The 16419-nt window shown below is 39.6% G+C and overlaps 1 protein-coding gene across 1 annotated transcript in view; it reads right to left on the bottom strand.

The window, feature by feature from the left end:
* bbox1 (gamma-butyrobetaine hydroxylase 1) overlaps window positions 1–15436 on the bottom strand; it is a 29830-nt gene extending 14394 nt beyond the window's left edge. Inside the window, exons 1-3 of the mRNA XM_004066938.4 lie at window positions 15310–15436; window positions 13003–13444; window positions 9621–9735 (exon numbers count right to left, since the gene is read on the bottom strand). Of these exons, the coding sequence (XP_004066986.1) occupies window positions 9621–9735; window positions 13003–13407 (520 nt within the window). The 5' untranslated portion in view covers window positions 13408–13444; window positions 15310–15436. The remainder of the gene's footprint in view (window positions 1–9620; window positions 9736–13002; window positions 13445–15309) is intronic.
* Window positions 15437–16419: the final 983 nt, after the last annotated feature.

Here is a 16419-nt window from a genome sequence, read left to right as displayed (position 1 = left end):
GAATATAAAACCTTTAAGATCAAAATAGTTAAAATGTGTATAAATTGGTCTGAGTGACACCTGTCTCTATGTTGCATAAGCATAATGGCGTTTAGCTCTTACTTTGTGTATTAGAAAAGTCATTTATACTTCAGTATTATTGTGGAAGTTTCATAAAAAAGTAAACAATACTATTAATGTCATATTTATCATGAATGAGATTTTAAAGATGGAGCCAACAGAAAACCACTGAACAAACTGAAGGACAGATAGAGACTGTTTTAGACAGAAGAAATGCTTCAATTCTGCTGCCCCACTGTTTTCTGCAGACAGAAAAGAAGAAAACAAAAACACAATCCAATCCCTCCCCAGGGGTTCGTTTTTTATCAGACAAACCAGAACAAACCTTGACTGAAATACTGTTCAAAACACTTCTTAATTTAAGAAGAAGCAGAATCATAAATAGAGTTAATTGAAAAGAACCAAAGAATCACAACAAACAAAGAGAGTGACATGTCTTTTAATTAATGGGCGGCCGTGGTGCAGCGGTAGGGCGGTCGACCCATGATCTTAATATTGCGGGTTCGATTCCCACCTTGCACAACCAAGTGTCAAAGTGTCCTTGGGCAAGACACTAAACCCCAACCTGCCTTTGGTGGTAGGTTGGGGCCAGTGTTCAGCAGCGGAGCCGTCACCTGTGTGTGACTGGGTGAATGGGACTGTGACTGTAAAGTGCTTTGGGCCTTTGAAGAAGGTAAAAAAGCTCTATATAAGTATACGCCATTTAATTGTGCCCTGGCCCCCAAGTGTTTTTTTGTTATTATGTAAAATGAGTTATAAACTTGAGCATGAAAGGAAAAAAAGTGAAAATCTTTGTCCTTGTCTGTCCACAACAAAATTGTCTTTAAAAGACAGGTGAGTCAAAAATAAACCAAGCTGGGACATTTATTTCTACTAGACAAACAATACACAACTAATCTGCTCTTAACTAATGACTAAAGTCATGATGTAACCAGAATACTACCAAAATCATCCTTTGTAGTGAATACGGTGCATTGTGGCCTCTGGGCCTGAAGAATGACAACATTTACAACAGATCAATCAGTGGTTCAATTTGAAACCTATGCAACCGGTTTTGTATCAGGTGGTTAAATAGCAGTGACAGAAAATGATTCATGATTTCCGCCCTGACTAAACAAACATGACAAGCATAGAATGGGAGGCCTGAGATGATGACACGGGTATAGAGCTGAAAGCATCTGGCAGGCGCTGAGTGAATAGCTGACAGACTCATTGGTGAAATGAGGAGTCGTTTAAGATAACTGCGCTGTGAGTGACAGAAGCTTCTGCTGCTCCCAGGAACTCCCTCCACCAGGACTCTCCTTTAGGTAAAACCAATGATCTCAATCATTGAATGCCATGTGGGGAAACAAAGGTTGTAAACCACACCCCCTGATAATGGTTCAGTCCAGCATATTAAAAACTTTAAAGCAGAAAGAGCTTCCATGATATTTCTTGGATGCAAGTTATGAAGTTATGAAGCCAGATTAGAAAAGAATGATGCGACTTGATCCAGGTTAGCTCTCTAAAGAACTTGAAGGACTTGTTCCAGCACCGAGTTGGTCTCTATTCCTTCTAATGAACTATCCATCCATCTTCTGAACCCCCTGAATCCAGTGACGTGCGGTGAGATTAACGGCTGGTGAGGCACTGACGTCATCAGTCAGATTTACAAACATATGAACCATACTGAAAAACTTCCCTGAATCAGTTCTTCATCTTTTATACTTTTGTAAATTTTCCCGTGAATTTTGGAACCAATTAGAATGCTTTGTAAACAGCAAATTAAACTGTAACATTGTTTTAAATTTGAAACAAATAGTCGCATATTTTAATTCGGATGTTAAAAAAGTAGAAAAAAGTATTAATTTGTTACTTCTCGATTCCAAATTTTACATTCATAAGTGCAGAATAAAAAAAAAAAACAACTCCCAATTTCACCATATTTAAGATCGAGTTGCTCCAGTTTTACGACTATATAAAAAAAAATTAACACACCCAAAACAAGTAAGACTGAAACAATTTGTGCTTTTTTGTTTGATAAGTAATCCCCTCTAAGAAAACTTTGTATTGTAAATATTATTATTATCTTGTAATCCCCTTTTATATATTTTAAGATACTTTATTTGTCTATCAGCAAATTCTATTTTGGATATATTTCTGATAATTTTATTTTATATTTTTTACTTGAGATGATTCAATAAGTTTGGATTGATGACATTGACTACCACTGCTGATGCTATCTGATTCATTCATTGATGCTGGATTTTGTATGTTAATACTTTGTTCAATAAAGTTGGAAAAAAAACATACTGAGTAACTTATTCACCATTTGATTGACAACAGTTAACGTGTTTTGTTTAAAATATCATTTCAACATGTTTTTTTTTCATATACAAACTGCAGCATAGAAAAAGCACAAACCTTATTATCATCTTACCTTTACTTGTAAATAAAACCATATGCCGCTCCTTCTGAAGAAAATGACTTGCCTCTTGCACTTCACTCATCATCACTTCTTCTATTATTTTTTAGCGTCCTACTCTCAGGGCTCACCGGCGCCCCCTAACTTGAGGCACGGGAACTTCTGGCCTCACCCAGCGGCGTTTTTGCCGGCGTTTAGCGCTCAGCACAAGAAACACGTCCCTCACATACAGTTATTTATAAAAACAAACACTGTACATCATATACATCTGCTAAATTATGTAAACTCAGCTCATATAGTACAAGTGACTGAACCGACACACAGAGAGACAGCAGTACCGTCTGACTGCATAGGTATTGCGCAATCCAAGGTGAGGCTCAGCGGGCTGGTGCCTCATCGCACGTCACTTAGTATCTGAACGGCAAATGCGGATATTCAGCGATTTTCAAAAGAAAAAACACCCAAAAATGTTACATTTAAATGCAAAATGACTGCAAAGCACAAATTACTGATTAAATATAATAATTGAATTTATTTTTTCTCTTTTCTTCCCATAATGACAGGTGAGGCACAGCCTCACCTGCCTCTCCTGACTGCACGTCACTGCCTGAATCCCATTCAGGGTCATGGGGTTGCTTAGGCCTATTCCCGCTAGTGTTGGGCTAAGACGGGGTACAGCCTGGATAGGACGCCACTCTCTCACAGGGCCACACACTCGCAAAGATTCACACATAGGGACAATTTAGAATCTCCAACTGCTGTATTTTGCGTACTATAGGATGTACTAGATCACAGGTGTCTAGCTCCAGGCCTCAAGGGCCGGTGTCCAACATGTTTTCTAACCAACCTGCCATTAAAGCTCCTTATTGGTTAAACACACCTGATACAGGTAATCAACAGCAGATGAGGCAGGATTTCTGAAAAACGGGCAGGAGGTCGGCCCTCGAGGCCTGGAGTTTGACGCCCCTGTTTGATTATAAGGCCACTGTCAATGAATGGTCTATTTTTTTAACTTATGTCATATAAGGCACATTAAGCAGGACAAAACACTTAGTTAATAAAGTCTGACTGGATGGCGGACTTATTTCTGTGTTCACAGTAACTCTAGAACTTGTTTGTAACATGCTACACGTTAGCAACGTTAGAGGCGTTAGTTGTGTTAGGGTATTCATAATGGCTGTAACGCCCAGCCATGTTTGCGACATGTAAAAACAACAACAAACAGTTAACATTAAAACAAACATTACTGTGTCTACGCTAACTACCAACTTTCTTAGTAACACATAAAAAAACAGTACGACAACGCTACACGTTAGCCACACTAGCGTATTCTAAATAATTTCCAACCTTGATGGTAACTTGTAAGGAAAAATAAAAAAACACTGTGTGCCTCTGGAAATCGCTTCGACATCAGTAAATACGACCACAATTAATCCATTCCAGATTATAAAGTGCACTGCTGTTTGTCGAAAAAATTAAGGCTTTAAGTTCGCCTTATAGTGTGGAAAATACGGTATCCTATGAAGCGTGTTTAAAGACTGTGGGAGGAAGCCGAGTGCACAGAGAAAACCTCCACATGAACATGCAAACTCATGTGATGCAACCTTACAGGAAGAAGCCGCTTTTCTCTGCGTGTTAGAGTTACAGTAGGTCAAAGAGCATGTGTTATTTAGAGGGTTAAACAGGTCTTTGTTTTTTTTAAAGGCCAGAATTTTGTCAGGTGAACAGCTGAAATAGTTAGTGGCTGTTCATAGGGTGGATGTTCTAAAAAAATGTCAGGACTTCACTTTAGTATTTCTTTTCTGCTGGTAGTTTGTTTTTTGTGTTTTTTTAATCCGGTCAAATTGTCTTTCTGAGGGAGTGTTAAAAGTAGAGACCAAGTATTTACGGAAAACTCTATGCAACGTTTTAAATGAACAACATTTAAACACTACAAAAATGGGCCCCCTAAAAAAGTAAAAAAATCTTAGAATTTGAAAAAAAGATTTGTTCAAATAGTCAAAGAAATCTGCCAATGGGGTAAGCAAAATGGTCTTAGCAAGATTTCTTTTTTTAAGAAAAAATAATAAGGCATTTTTTCTGGAATTAAGGGTTTTTTACTTTCTTAATTTTCAGTTTTTGCAGTGAATTAACTGATCACAGGTTTTTTTTCATGTAATACATAAAAGTGTTGATGCATCTTCTGTTAAATCAAAAGGCCAGTGTAAAGTATATTACCGGTATGTTTAAATAATCTCTTTCGAGAGTCGAAACACCAAACAGCAAGACACAGAGAGTGTGTCTCCATGTCAAGGAAAAGTGTGTTTGTCCGCTTCTGCCGGGCAGGCAGCATAAGTTTGACTCCCTGGTTACACGGATCTGCAGGCTCAGGGATCTGCTCTTTCCCAGGAAAGGTAATACTGCCAACTCTAATTCTGGATTTCGTAAGAACATGCAGCTATTTTCTTGACCCCCCCCCCTCCGTTTCCTCTAAATCCGTTTTCCATATGGCAGAGACAGATGGAGGTCTGAACGAGCATCTCACCGTTATGCAAACGTCAGCGATTTTACTGCTCCTCTGCTTTTCGTCAGTGTCACATTCGACCTCTTTGTTCAGGTTTTTCTGGAAACACCTCAAATAGGTGTGTTTGTAAAAATAAAAAATAAAAACTAAGATTTTTTTTTTTAATGACCCATCAGCAGGATCTGGAACATTTAGTCCAAGGAAACGGTTACTTCGAAATGTAAGCAAAACCCGAAATTTAAGTCCGAATACTTTACTGCCATTACCTTGCGGCTTAGTGAAACTGTGTTTTCTAATGGCGATCATTTCCATGTCTCAGCGGTGAACTCTACACACTTGTTTGGATGTACAACTCCATGGTAACAGTAAAAGCAAAGTGGAAAAACATTGACTCAAAGAGAAAAACAGAAGGTACAGTGCAGTCTGATTTATAACCCCAAAGCTCCAATTATCATATTGACCTCTGCGATCCCTGTGCGCTTGAATTTCACCGCTGAAAACACTAAAACAGGAAAACCCGGGTCTGTAAAAATCTGGGTGTGCTGCATGAAAGCGTGAACTCAAACTGGGGACTATGCTAATGTGACCAAAAGAAAGAAGCTCCTCGGGGAGAATTCTGGAAATCATTTATCCTGCGGGAATCTGGACTTTACTGGTGTTTGCTCATGGAATTTCAGTCAAGCACTCAGGATGAAATAATCAAACGCAGAGTGAGGACGTGCACGTCCTCCTCTGGAGTGCGGAGGAGCATCAGCTCAGCCTCGTCTTCCAGGAGAGCTCCCGGCTCCGAGAATGGAGAAAGATGGAGTACAGATCATCCCAAACTGCTTATTATGAGGAGGGGGATTTGTTTACACTCCAACGTGAATGGAGGCAAGCACACACACACAAACACACAAAACCTTAATCAGTGTGGAACAGACTGAGAGCCGCGCAGCCCTGTGGGTCCTTCAGGACCACATGTGTGTGTACACAAAACGACTTGAGTCCAGCCCCCCCTCCACTCGAGTGCAGCTACCTTGTTCCACAGCCGAACCCTCTCTGCTGTCTGGCAGACTGTAAATCTGCAGGAAAGTTAGCCGTCCTGCTGTCCTGGATTTAAAAAAATAAAAAACAACAAGAAACAGCCACCCTCACATTTTGGTAACGTCACTAACGGAAAAAAAAAAAAACTTAACAGAAGGACAATTCTTTTACTTCTGAGAAAAGACAAACAGAGAGGGGGCACTAATGGTCTTTTCACAGCTGGAACGAGCACTTTCTTCACAACAAAACCTTTCACATTTATCTCAGCAGCAGTTTATGTTTACCTATATTTATAATTCAAATGTACATTCCTTTTACAAGCTGTAACACGCTGTTGTATTATTATTTTAGGCATCAGTTTTGATGAATAGCAAAAGAGTGGCAATGAAAAAATTAGTAAAATGTTGACATGTGGAGGCATTGCAACATTTTGGCTTCCTGATTGAAGCTTGGTTAAAAACAAAAGTAACCATAGCCAGGTGCAGTTCACCAATAAACCACTAGTAGCTTTGTACACAAGTAAATCTGTCCCCATTCACTCCAATGTAAAACTTAGACTCGTTTTTGGCTCTGTAACTAATTTATGTGACAATTGCGATGGAGATCCATTTTTTTTTTTTGTGTAACCTCTTAAGACCCAACCTAATATTGGAGCTAACCCTCTATATGCACAGTCACAGGGCTCCATTGAAGCAGAATGAACTACTGTAGTTATGTAACCTGAATAGGATGTCCACACAGGCGGCCTCTGGTCATAAGTTCAGTTTGACCCCATTATAACAGTGGCTGTTTCTTTTTAAATTATTATTAAAGGTGATCCTCCAATCTTCAGCTCTATGAAAACCCCACTGGACCAAAAATAAAAATGATGTGGTTTACCCCTATAAAATATACAAGAGTAATAAATCCAGATACAGAAGGGGAAACGTGTTTTCAAGCCAGCCTGAAAGTTTGTTTCCGGCCGAAGCAGAACTATTTTACATTAAAAAAGTAATGATTGACCTGTTGGCATAACAAGCCATTTAGTGGTCGCAATGTCCTTGGGCTCAGATAGACTGCTGAGCAACGGCCAACGCTCAAAACGTATGACAGGACCTCTAATTATGTCTGTACATTGACTTAACATTAAAACTAGGTTTCTTTGAAGACAAATGCAACAAAACAAACTTATAGCTCAACAACAAATGAACTAAAGCAGGTACAAAATGACCAAAAGACCGTCAATAATTGAATCATTCTATTTGTTATAATAATGAGACTTTTTAATTAATTTATTTATCCCACAGCCGAACCGCACTCAGGAAGAGGCAGTAGCATTAAGAGTCCTACCCAAGAACCCTCACTGGGTGATGTTAATTGCCCCCAGTGCCATTGTTCATTCCCCTCCGGGAGTGGAACCCTGGATTCCTGCATGGTAGCCTTTCACCTTACCAACCGAGCTACCCAGCCGCCACTTAATCATAAAAATTAACATAATAGGGGTGGGAATATACTCATTTCCCACTCTTTAACCCTTGTGTTATCTTAGGTGACCCCACCCTTACATTGACATGTTCTCCCTACCATGACAAAGGTGGATAAAAGTAGAAAGATTTCAAGTAATCCATGGACACCAGTGAAGATCACAAATCATTGAAGAAAAAAGGTTCAGAGCACTGTCTAGTGGGTCTAGATGATCCTACTCCCAACGTTAAAGTGCCTAGGATAGCACAAGGGTTACTCAACAATTGAACTGTTGTTGACAAACTTCAAATGTAATAGGTTCAATATGTATTGTATGTATGAGCACAAATATGCCTATTTATGAAAAACAATTACTTATGTGGATGTATATATAGGGATAAGTATCTATTTTACTTTTAGTTTTTTATTTTCCAATCAAATAATGACTTATATTAAGTTTTATTTATTTATGTCTGAATGTAAATCTCTTTTTGTCTTCTGTAAATGTTTTGGTCTTGATTGCTTGAAAAGTAAAGTAAAACCATATAAAGAGTGAAATTTGTCATACATGTCAAACTTCAGAGCAAACATTGTATAACTTGTTGTTTTTCTTGAAGCTGTGATCACTACATTTACACCAAAGTTCTACTGTCAGCTTTGATCTCCATTATGTGGCTTCACGTAATAAGGCAGGATGTCTAACCAGTTTAAGTGGACTTGCTTGTTTCTACTTAACTCCAAACAGGAAACACCTGCTGAATGATGGCCATGGAAACAGAGCAATTCAACATTGTTCCCTCCTCTTTCTAATTGTGAGACAGCTGGGAAGTGATGGAGAAGTGTTTTTCTTCCATCACATCCACCACAATCACAAAGTAATTGCTAGTCTCAGTCAAACGATTCTCTGAAGTTTTTTATTTTCCAGCAGTTTAATTGTTTGTGAAATATTTGAAAGCTTATCGTTGCAATACCTTCACCTACCCAACGAAATGGTGTGATACATGAACATTTGGGAAGAGAAGAAACTTTCCTTAACACTTTAAATTAATCCTCCGGCTTCAGAGAGCCCACAGGAGAAAAAAGCAGGTGGCACTGTGTGGATCATGTTTGTTGATTTCCCCTGTGAACGTAACTCCGTTCGTCTTGAACTGCTCGGAGAAGCTCCAGAAAGCACAGCGGGAAGCAGCCACGTCTGCCTGGATTATTGACTTACTGTCAAACGCAACACAGTGGGCGACACCGACAGCCTGTGAGTCTGCGCGGGCGGCCGGCAGCACGGGTCCCTGCAGGAGGTGGAGCTCGCACAGTTTCTTTTCTATTTATACACCTCAGACTTGCGGGAGAAATTGGGAGTCCTGTCATCTCCACAGCTCCTCAGAAGAAGACTGTGCTGGGGTTTTCATGGCGGACAGCAGGCCAAGCACAGAAGGAGAACAATCATCCCGACTTCAACATGGGCAGGCTAAAGGCCATCAAAATAAACTTTAAACTGGCTTATCTTGCAGGACCACAATGCATTTATTAAAATGTACCATTTCATGGCTTCAGTTTGGGTTAAATTGACTGAACTTGGCATACAAACAAATCCTAAATGAAAAATGATAACAATCAGATACAACCATTCAGGATATTCCCATAAATATGAGCACAAGAGGCTCCATGGAGGTTAATGCTTACATTCATGTTTGCAAAGGTCTTTACTGGTTACTTTATTGCATCTACTCCATACGGAGGAAATGCCACATCTTAGGAGGAGCGCAGGTGTGTCTTGCAGTTCCCTTAATGCCCGTGCAGCCTCAAGGGAACTGCTTTGACATCCCTTAAGGTGCAGCCACCTTAAGGGATGATTTTATAGTTGGAACATGGAACCTACCATTGTCATGTCTGGTAAGTGTGTTGTGTGGGACCATATCATTTAAAGGCCATGTCACACAGCCACTACATACATTTTGCGCATATTGCACAGATTAATATTGGTCACATGTGAATATTCGTTTGAAAAGTTGTGGTCTTTACGTGAGATTTTTCATTATAACTGTAACAAACAAAATATCTATTTCAACCCATCAAAAAACATCATGGTTTATAAAAGATCTTATCAAAAATAGACGTACACGTTTATCAAGAGGAACAAAGGTTTTACAAATTGAGCTCTTAAGGAAAAATGTAAAAGCCAACACTCACCATTGAGGAAGAGCTCCTCCTGCATAGCCTGCCTGGCAGCAGCAGAGAAGCAGTGCTTCTTTAGCCAGTCTCCATCAAACACACTCATGTGTTGGTCGGGCCACACAATGGACACCTAAAAAATACAAGCAAAGGCTGTTGACATTTCTTTACCTCACGACACAGTGGGGCAAAAAAGCATTTAGTCAGCCACCAATTATACAGAAAAAAAATCCAGAAAATCACATTGTCTGCTCTTTAAAGAATTTATCTGTAAATTACGGCGGAATATAATACTTTGTTTTGTACCCTTTGTTGGCAATGACAGCAGTCAAATGTTTTTTGTAAGTCTTCACAAGGTTTTCACACACTATTACTGGTATTTTGGCCCATTCCACCATGCAGATCTCCTCTAGAGCAGTGATGTTTTTGGGCTGTCGCTGGGCAACACAGACTTTCAACTCCCTCCAAAGAATTTTGATGGGGTTGAGATCTGAAGACTGGCTGAGCCACTCCAGGACTTTGAAATGCTTCTTACGAAGCCACTCCTTCATTACCTATTTCTCATAATTGAGATATACCAATGATGAAAATTAAAGGCTTTATCTATCTTAGAAGTGGGAGATCTCACACTATTGGTGGCTGACTAAATACTTTCTTGCCCCACTGCACATATGATTAGCTTTTTTCTATTTAACCTTTGCAATATCAAGCAACAAAATCTTTTTTTATCTTAAAATTATATACTGTTTTGGATGAATCTCAAGTAAATGTATTTTTAGAAGTAGTATTTACTTTCTTTTATTCGTGCGCTTTAAATATTTGAGGTTTTCTGCCTGCAGGGAGTAATCTCTAATGAGAAACCAAGGACAAGCATTTTACTAGAGTGCTCCATCAATAAAGTCTGTTTACAGGAAGCAGGAGATGAAAAAAACAAAGTAACGCTTTTCCTTTTTCATCAGCACAAAACAAACAGTATTTCCAAAAAGGCGGCCAACCGGAGTCTAAAGGCTCACAGTTACCTGGAAGGACAGCCACAATAAAGGAATTTGAATGTAGCCGACTACAAGGAAAGTCTTCAGACAGAAAAAGACGGGTCCCGCATGCAGAGGCCTCAAAGGTCAGGCTAAGCATGCGCCTCCGCCGTAATTAGATTCTCTTCCCTCTATGACGTCCAGTTTATCACAGAGAGGTCGCTTTCCAAGTGTGAGATATTGTCTTTTTTTTTTTTTTTTTTAAAGAAGTATGTTCTGTCATGTCTGACTAATGAGTTATTATACTGGGATGAAAAAGAAAATCTTTAATAGGAGCAGAATTTTGAAGAAAACCTTTTTATTTAGTCACTTTCTTTCCTGTGCAGACTCTTGGGGTTGCTGGAGCTACCCAGCTAGTGTCGGGCGAAGGTGGGGTACACCCTGAACAGGCATGTCACAGAGCAACACAACCACACACACACAATCACATCTAAGGGACAATTTGAGGCCACCGTTTAACCAATGGCGTGTTTTTGGAATGCAGGAGGAAACTGGAATGCTGGAGAAAACCCACACATGAACCAGGAGACCATGCACACTGACACACAGAAAAGAACCAGCCAGGATTTGAACCAGGCCCTTCTTAAGGCCCGTACACACCGGGACGAATATTCGCCAGGCGTTATTCGCCAGCGTTTTTCGCCACGTTTTTTGTGTTCACACCCAGGCGATTTTCGCTGACGATGAGCCGAGCGAACATGCAATTTCATTCCCTGACATTAGATGGCGCTTAATGTAAACAGAAATACTCCTGTACACAAGGTGGCGCTGCGCAACTTTACGCTTCTTAAAGTCGCTTTTCACTCAGAAGAAGAGAGCAAGTATTTACGCGCTTGTCAGAATAATACAAAGAAAACATGAATATTTCAAGCACCAGTAGCTCCAACTGGTGCTTGGTTCGGGGATATTTTAGAATGTCCGTCATTATTTCTTCGCAGCAGTGTAGACGCTACTTGACGTCTATCTTCTTCGCTGGTATGTGTGCTCAGAAAGGCAGTTTTGTGTTTGAGCGCCCCCAAGTTGTGTTTTACTGTAACTTCAGAAGCTCCAGACACGTGTGCAAAAGCGCCATTCTCATTGGTCGAATAGATTTCGACGCGACGCGTCGAAAAAAAAAAAACGAACCAGAGGCGTTTTTTTTTTACGCTTTGACGCGTGGCGTTTTTTCGCGTCGGTGTGCACACTCTCATTGGTGCCCTTTGTTTAGTCACGAGGCGTTAAACGTCGGCGAAAATCGCCGGTGAAATTCGCCCCGGTGTGAACGGGCCTTTATAGTGACGCTACATTCCCACCGTCCTCTGCAACGTGTGTTCTTTGATAAAAAAAATGTAAACGTGCGCTCAAAACTCTTGTGTTCATGCATCGCTACACAAGTTTTAATGATTTTTTTGGGCTCTATGTACAAAATGTGCAGCTATTGAATGAGCGTTAAAAGTCAAACCAGGTTGAACTTTGACCAATCAGGGACTTTGATTTAGTAGTGATGTATGGATGGCGTTGCTTTGAAATCCAAGAAGTACCAACTGTTTGAAAATTGATCATGGAGGAGAAACTAAAAATTGCGGTTTGTGCCCGACCGGAATGATATGACACCAAGTCTTACATATATTGGAAAAGAGGAGTTAAAGAAAAAGATTTACAAGATTTGGACCACTTTAACTTTTCGCAACAAGCCTGATTCAACTGTAGGTACATGCGCTCGTATCACCGTTAGCTAGCAATAGTCCAATGTGAACGTAGCATGACATGGAAATCGTGTTTGGTGTGAACGTAGCTTTACAGTCAAGTGAGAGTCTATTTGGTTTATTGTAGGGATAAAAACTATAAAATCAAAAGTGTCAAATTACATTGTTTTGGTCAAATTTAATCTTTATCTAGAAGTAAACATGGGCCAGGAGTTTGAGCCTCTTTAGCGTAAAAGGTAAGGTGGATAAATGGAGACAACGCTACAAAAGTCAACCTGATGATTTATCTGTTCCACTGAGGTAACCATGAACTCTTCTATGCATGTTAGAGATCATGGAGACTTTTATTTGACAGTTTTCAAAGCTTGTGTCCTGAAAACATTTATGAAAAGAAATCTCATTAAAAGTTGCTAAAAAATAAGAAAAACTGTGTATTGTTATTGCCTAGATAAAGTTCACACCCCAGGAACTCAAAACAACTTAAAATCTCTTTTAATTTTTTACTTTAAAACTATTTTTTTATGTTTTTACAAGAGAGTTGAATTACTAAATCTAAGGTGGGAACTTTTTCTAAAGAATTTCACTTTTTTTTTTTTGAGTTATTTTGTGATGAAAAGCAAATTTTAAAGAAATCAAAGCGGAATAAAGGGAAAGTGGGAGGAAAAAAAGGGTGAAACAACCCACCTTGTTGTCATTTGTGACCTCCACCACATCCACTCCTGTGTGGATGTCAAGGTCAGACAGCGAGAGCAGGCGGGCCTGAGCGGACTCCAGCGTGCAGCGCGGACACTGGCAGTTGTCCCGCAGCCAGGTGAACGGGTACAGACTCTGCCCTCCATCCTCCCACTCCACCTCAACCACCCGCTCCTCGTCCAGGGCCCGGACATGCCTCACTGACTGGCGAGCAAAAGGTATGGAGGCAGACCCAAGGGTCTGGTGTCCACAAATGTGCGCCGGGCCAATGAAAGGGGGCCGCAGAGCTGCAGTTGGCCTCAGCTGACGACAAGCCCTAAGTGCCAGACAGGCCGAGGCTGAGGTGGTCCTTTGCAGGCCGGGCAGAGCAAAACGTGCAAAAGTGCTCATCCACATGTCGAGCTGTTCCCTCAAGGCTACTTTATGTGCAAATCTAGGAGGGAAAAGAACAAAAAAAGAAGAAATTGAATCGACCAATCAGTTTATATAACAAGTCAGAAAACACTAGATCATCAGCAAACATTCACGTTTGGGGTTGATAGCATCTAAAGCTAATGTTAAAAAAAATAAAAAAGTACTTACCAATGTCAAATATGATCAAAAAATACTTTTTAAGATATATTATGTTCAGCTTTGACATGTTAAAATTAGAATAATCTTTTATATCACTTATCAAAAATCAATTAACAAAGACTTTTGAAGTTCCCTTCAAAATAAAGTGATAATTACAGAGACTTCTCACATCGTCCTAAAGAATTTAATCATTAGGTAATGCTTATACAAACTGCAAATTTCTTTTTTTCATTCTTTTTTTTAAATAAAAATATTAAAAAACATATCACAGTTAAAGAGCAAGTGACCAGTCTGTACAGAAAGAGAATCCCATCCATAATCATGAGCACCATTGTCAGCGTTCATACTGGCTGAAATGAACAAATGGAGGTAAAAGTAAGGAACCCTAGCAACAGAAAAACAAATCAACATTATTACAATGTTCTAAGAATGATCCTTTTGGATTATTTTCATGTGGAAAACAGTGGGCTGAACTGAAACTAAAATGATGTTTACTTGTTTGTTTGTACACATATATAATTTACACTTGATTACAGTGGGGCAAAAAAGTACGTCATTGCACTGTCACTGGGAAAACTTTCTTGCCCCACTACTGTATGTTGCAAGATTTACAAGGAATGTTGAAAACTTCACCTGCACTGATCAATATCCAGGTATTTATCTCTGAGTCACACTGATTGAATTTTTAGCTAAAGATTGATTTTAGGTCAGTGACTCAGTTCGTTCAGAATTAACTAATGTTCACTATGAATCGGATCAGCAACAACAATCATTATATGAATGGGATTGTTGTTAAAATGAATGGTTACAACGCCAAAAATGTGAGAGAACAGGTTTGGATCTCATTTCATAGTTTCCACTAATTTCTACAAAAAACGGAAGGTAGGAGTGAGGAAGGCTGACAGCAGAAAAACAAATCAAGTGTTGCTATTTCCTGGTTTTTATTGATCATGAACCTATTTAGAAACATTACATAACCCACTCAGTTACAGAGGAATAAGAAAGACAGTTAGTTTCTTAGCTTACCCAAAACAGTCTGGTTTTCTTTTTTGTTGATTCTTTTAGTTGCTGGTTTAAATGAAATTAAAATGTTTTGTTTGACTTTAAGCAGAACAATAGAACAACCTATAGCCTAGTTGCTACACGCATACCACACCCAGAAACAACATTTTGAACCAAACTGGCTGTTTGCTTGACAATGGTTAGGTAACACTGAATTAAAATCCTTAATGATCAAAGGTAAGATGTTTAATCTGCAAGCTGTTAGACATGGTGGACATTACTTGGTAGGTTTTTTCTTAGCAATGTAACCTACATCCCTATATCTGCTGGTCACCCCACAAATGTTTGTTCAGGCAGTGTGTGCGTGTTAGGGGTGTGAAATTCTGATGGGTTTAGCACCCTAAAGCCACCACCTTAACATAACCCCTCCTAATTCAAATGCTGCTTCTTTTGTGTTGTTAAAAACATTAAGTATTGTCTCTTTAGCAGCTAACTTCACTACATTAGCCTAAATACAAGCCCAAAAGGTAAACCCAGGCCTTTATAATGCATAAAGAACACCCAAGCTAGCTTTATTTACGTTTGATGACAGCAGCGTCAAAAGCAGCTAAAAGCTAATTAAAACTAGTTTCTGAGTCCAGTTTAAAACCTACCAGTCGAACCCACTGTCCTCACCTGTGTGGATAAAAATCACGCAAACATCAGCCACTAATACGACATTACCTGCTGCGGTGCTTGTCCCCCCGAGCGCGGCTGCTGACAACACTAGCTGCTCCTGTCAGCTGGAAAAGGGAAAGTAGGGGAAAGGTCGGGCGTGCGACGGAGCCGGGAGCCCTTTCACGATGACATCATCGCTGCGAGCTTGTCAACTTTGCCCTAGTTTTCTGTTCCCAGCCACGCGCCTCTATCACAGCTTCCGCCGCTGTCAGGAGCACACGCGCGCGCGCTTTAATGACGACGTACCTCCAAGCTAAACAGGTTCACTCCACGTAGTTTGAAGAGTTTGTCTTATCAATTAAATTTTGTAAAAGGTATAACGGTTAAGTCTTCTTGACTTCTAGTCTCTTGCTGCTTCCAAATAGGAAACTTGTTGGTATCACTGCCTTTTGTATCCACATAAGTTTTTATTTCTATTTACACTTTGAGTTGTGTTCATCATGTGTTATTGTATGTCTTGTTCTGTTGGGTGGGTAGGATTGATTGGATTCTGTGTTTTATGAGTAAATTGTTTTGAATCTGTAAAGCACTTTATAAATAAAATTTGAATTTCAATTTGAATTTTGGAGTGTTAAAGGGCCTATATCATGCAAAATCAACTTTTTTGAGTTTTTATTTGTATTGTAATGTTAATTTATTTATTTTGATCCATGCATTTCTGGGGGATTTTCCACAAAGCATGTTTAAACTACCCTGACTTAAACCCTTAAACTCTGGCTGAAATCCGCCTGAACTTGCTTACCGACGCTGGGGATGTCGGTTCCAAAAGACCAGATATGAGTTAGCGTAATTGCGCTCGACTTGGTAACCCTGGGTTTGCACAGCAGTTGTATAAAGACATTCTCAATGGATCGCCGATTTCCGGAGTCACCATGGAAACACGTGGAGAAAAAAGAGAGCGCTAAACTGCAGTGAGACGGAGTCGGAGATTTTAATGACGGCGTATGAAGACTAAATCAAAAAAGTAATACGGCTGCATCAGCAAAAGAAAGAGTTTCTGCTTGGAGAAAAAAAAAACGGACAAAGGAAACGAAAGAGTTTCTGATCTTATTTTCATTGTGACGCATATATGTATAACTTATCCAAATTAAATTAATTCAATTGGTAACAAGTAAT

This window comes from Oryzias latipes, chromosome 3 (assembly GCF_002234675.1).
Source record: "Oryzias latipes chromosome 3, ASM223467v1".
Lineage (NCBI taxonomy): Eukaryota > Metazoa > Chordata > Actinopteri > Beloniformes > Adrianichthyidae > Oryzias > Oryzias latipes.
This window is presented reverse-complemented; position numbering and strand designations above follow the sequence as displayed.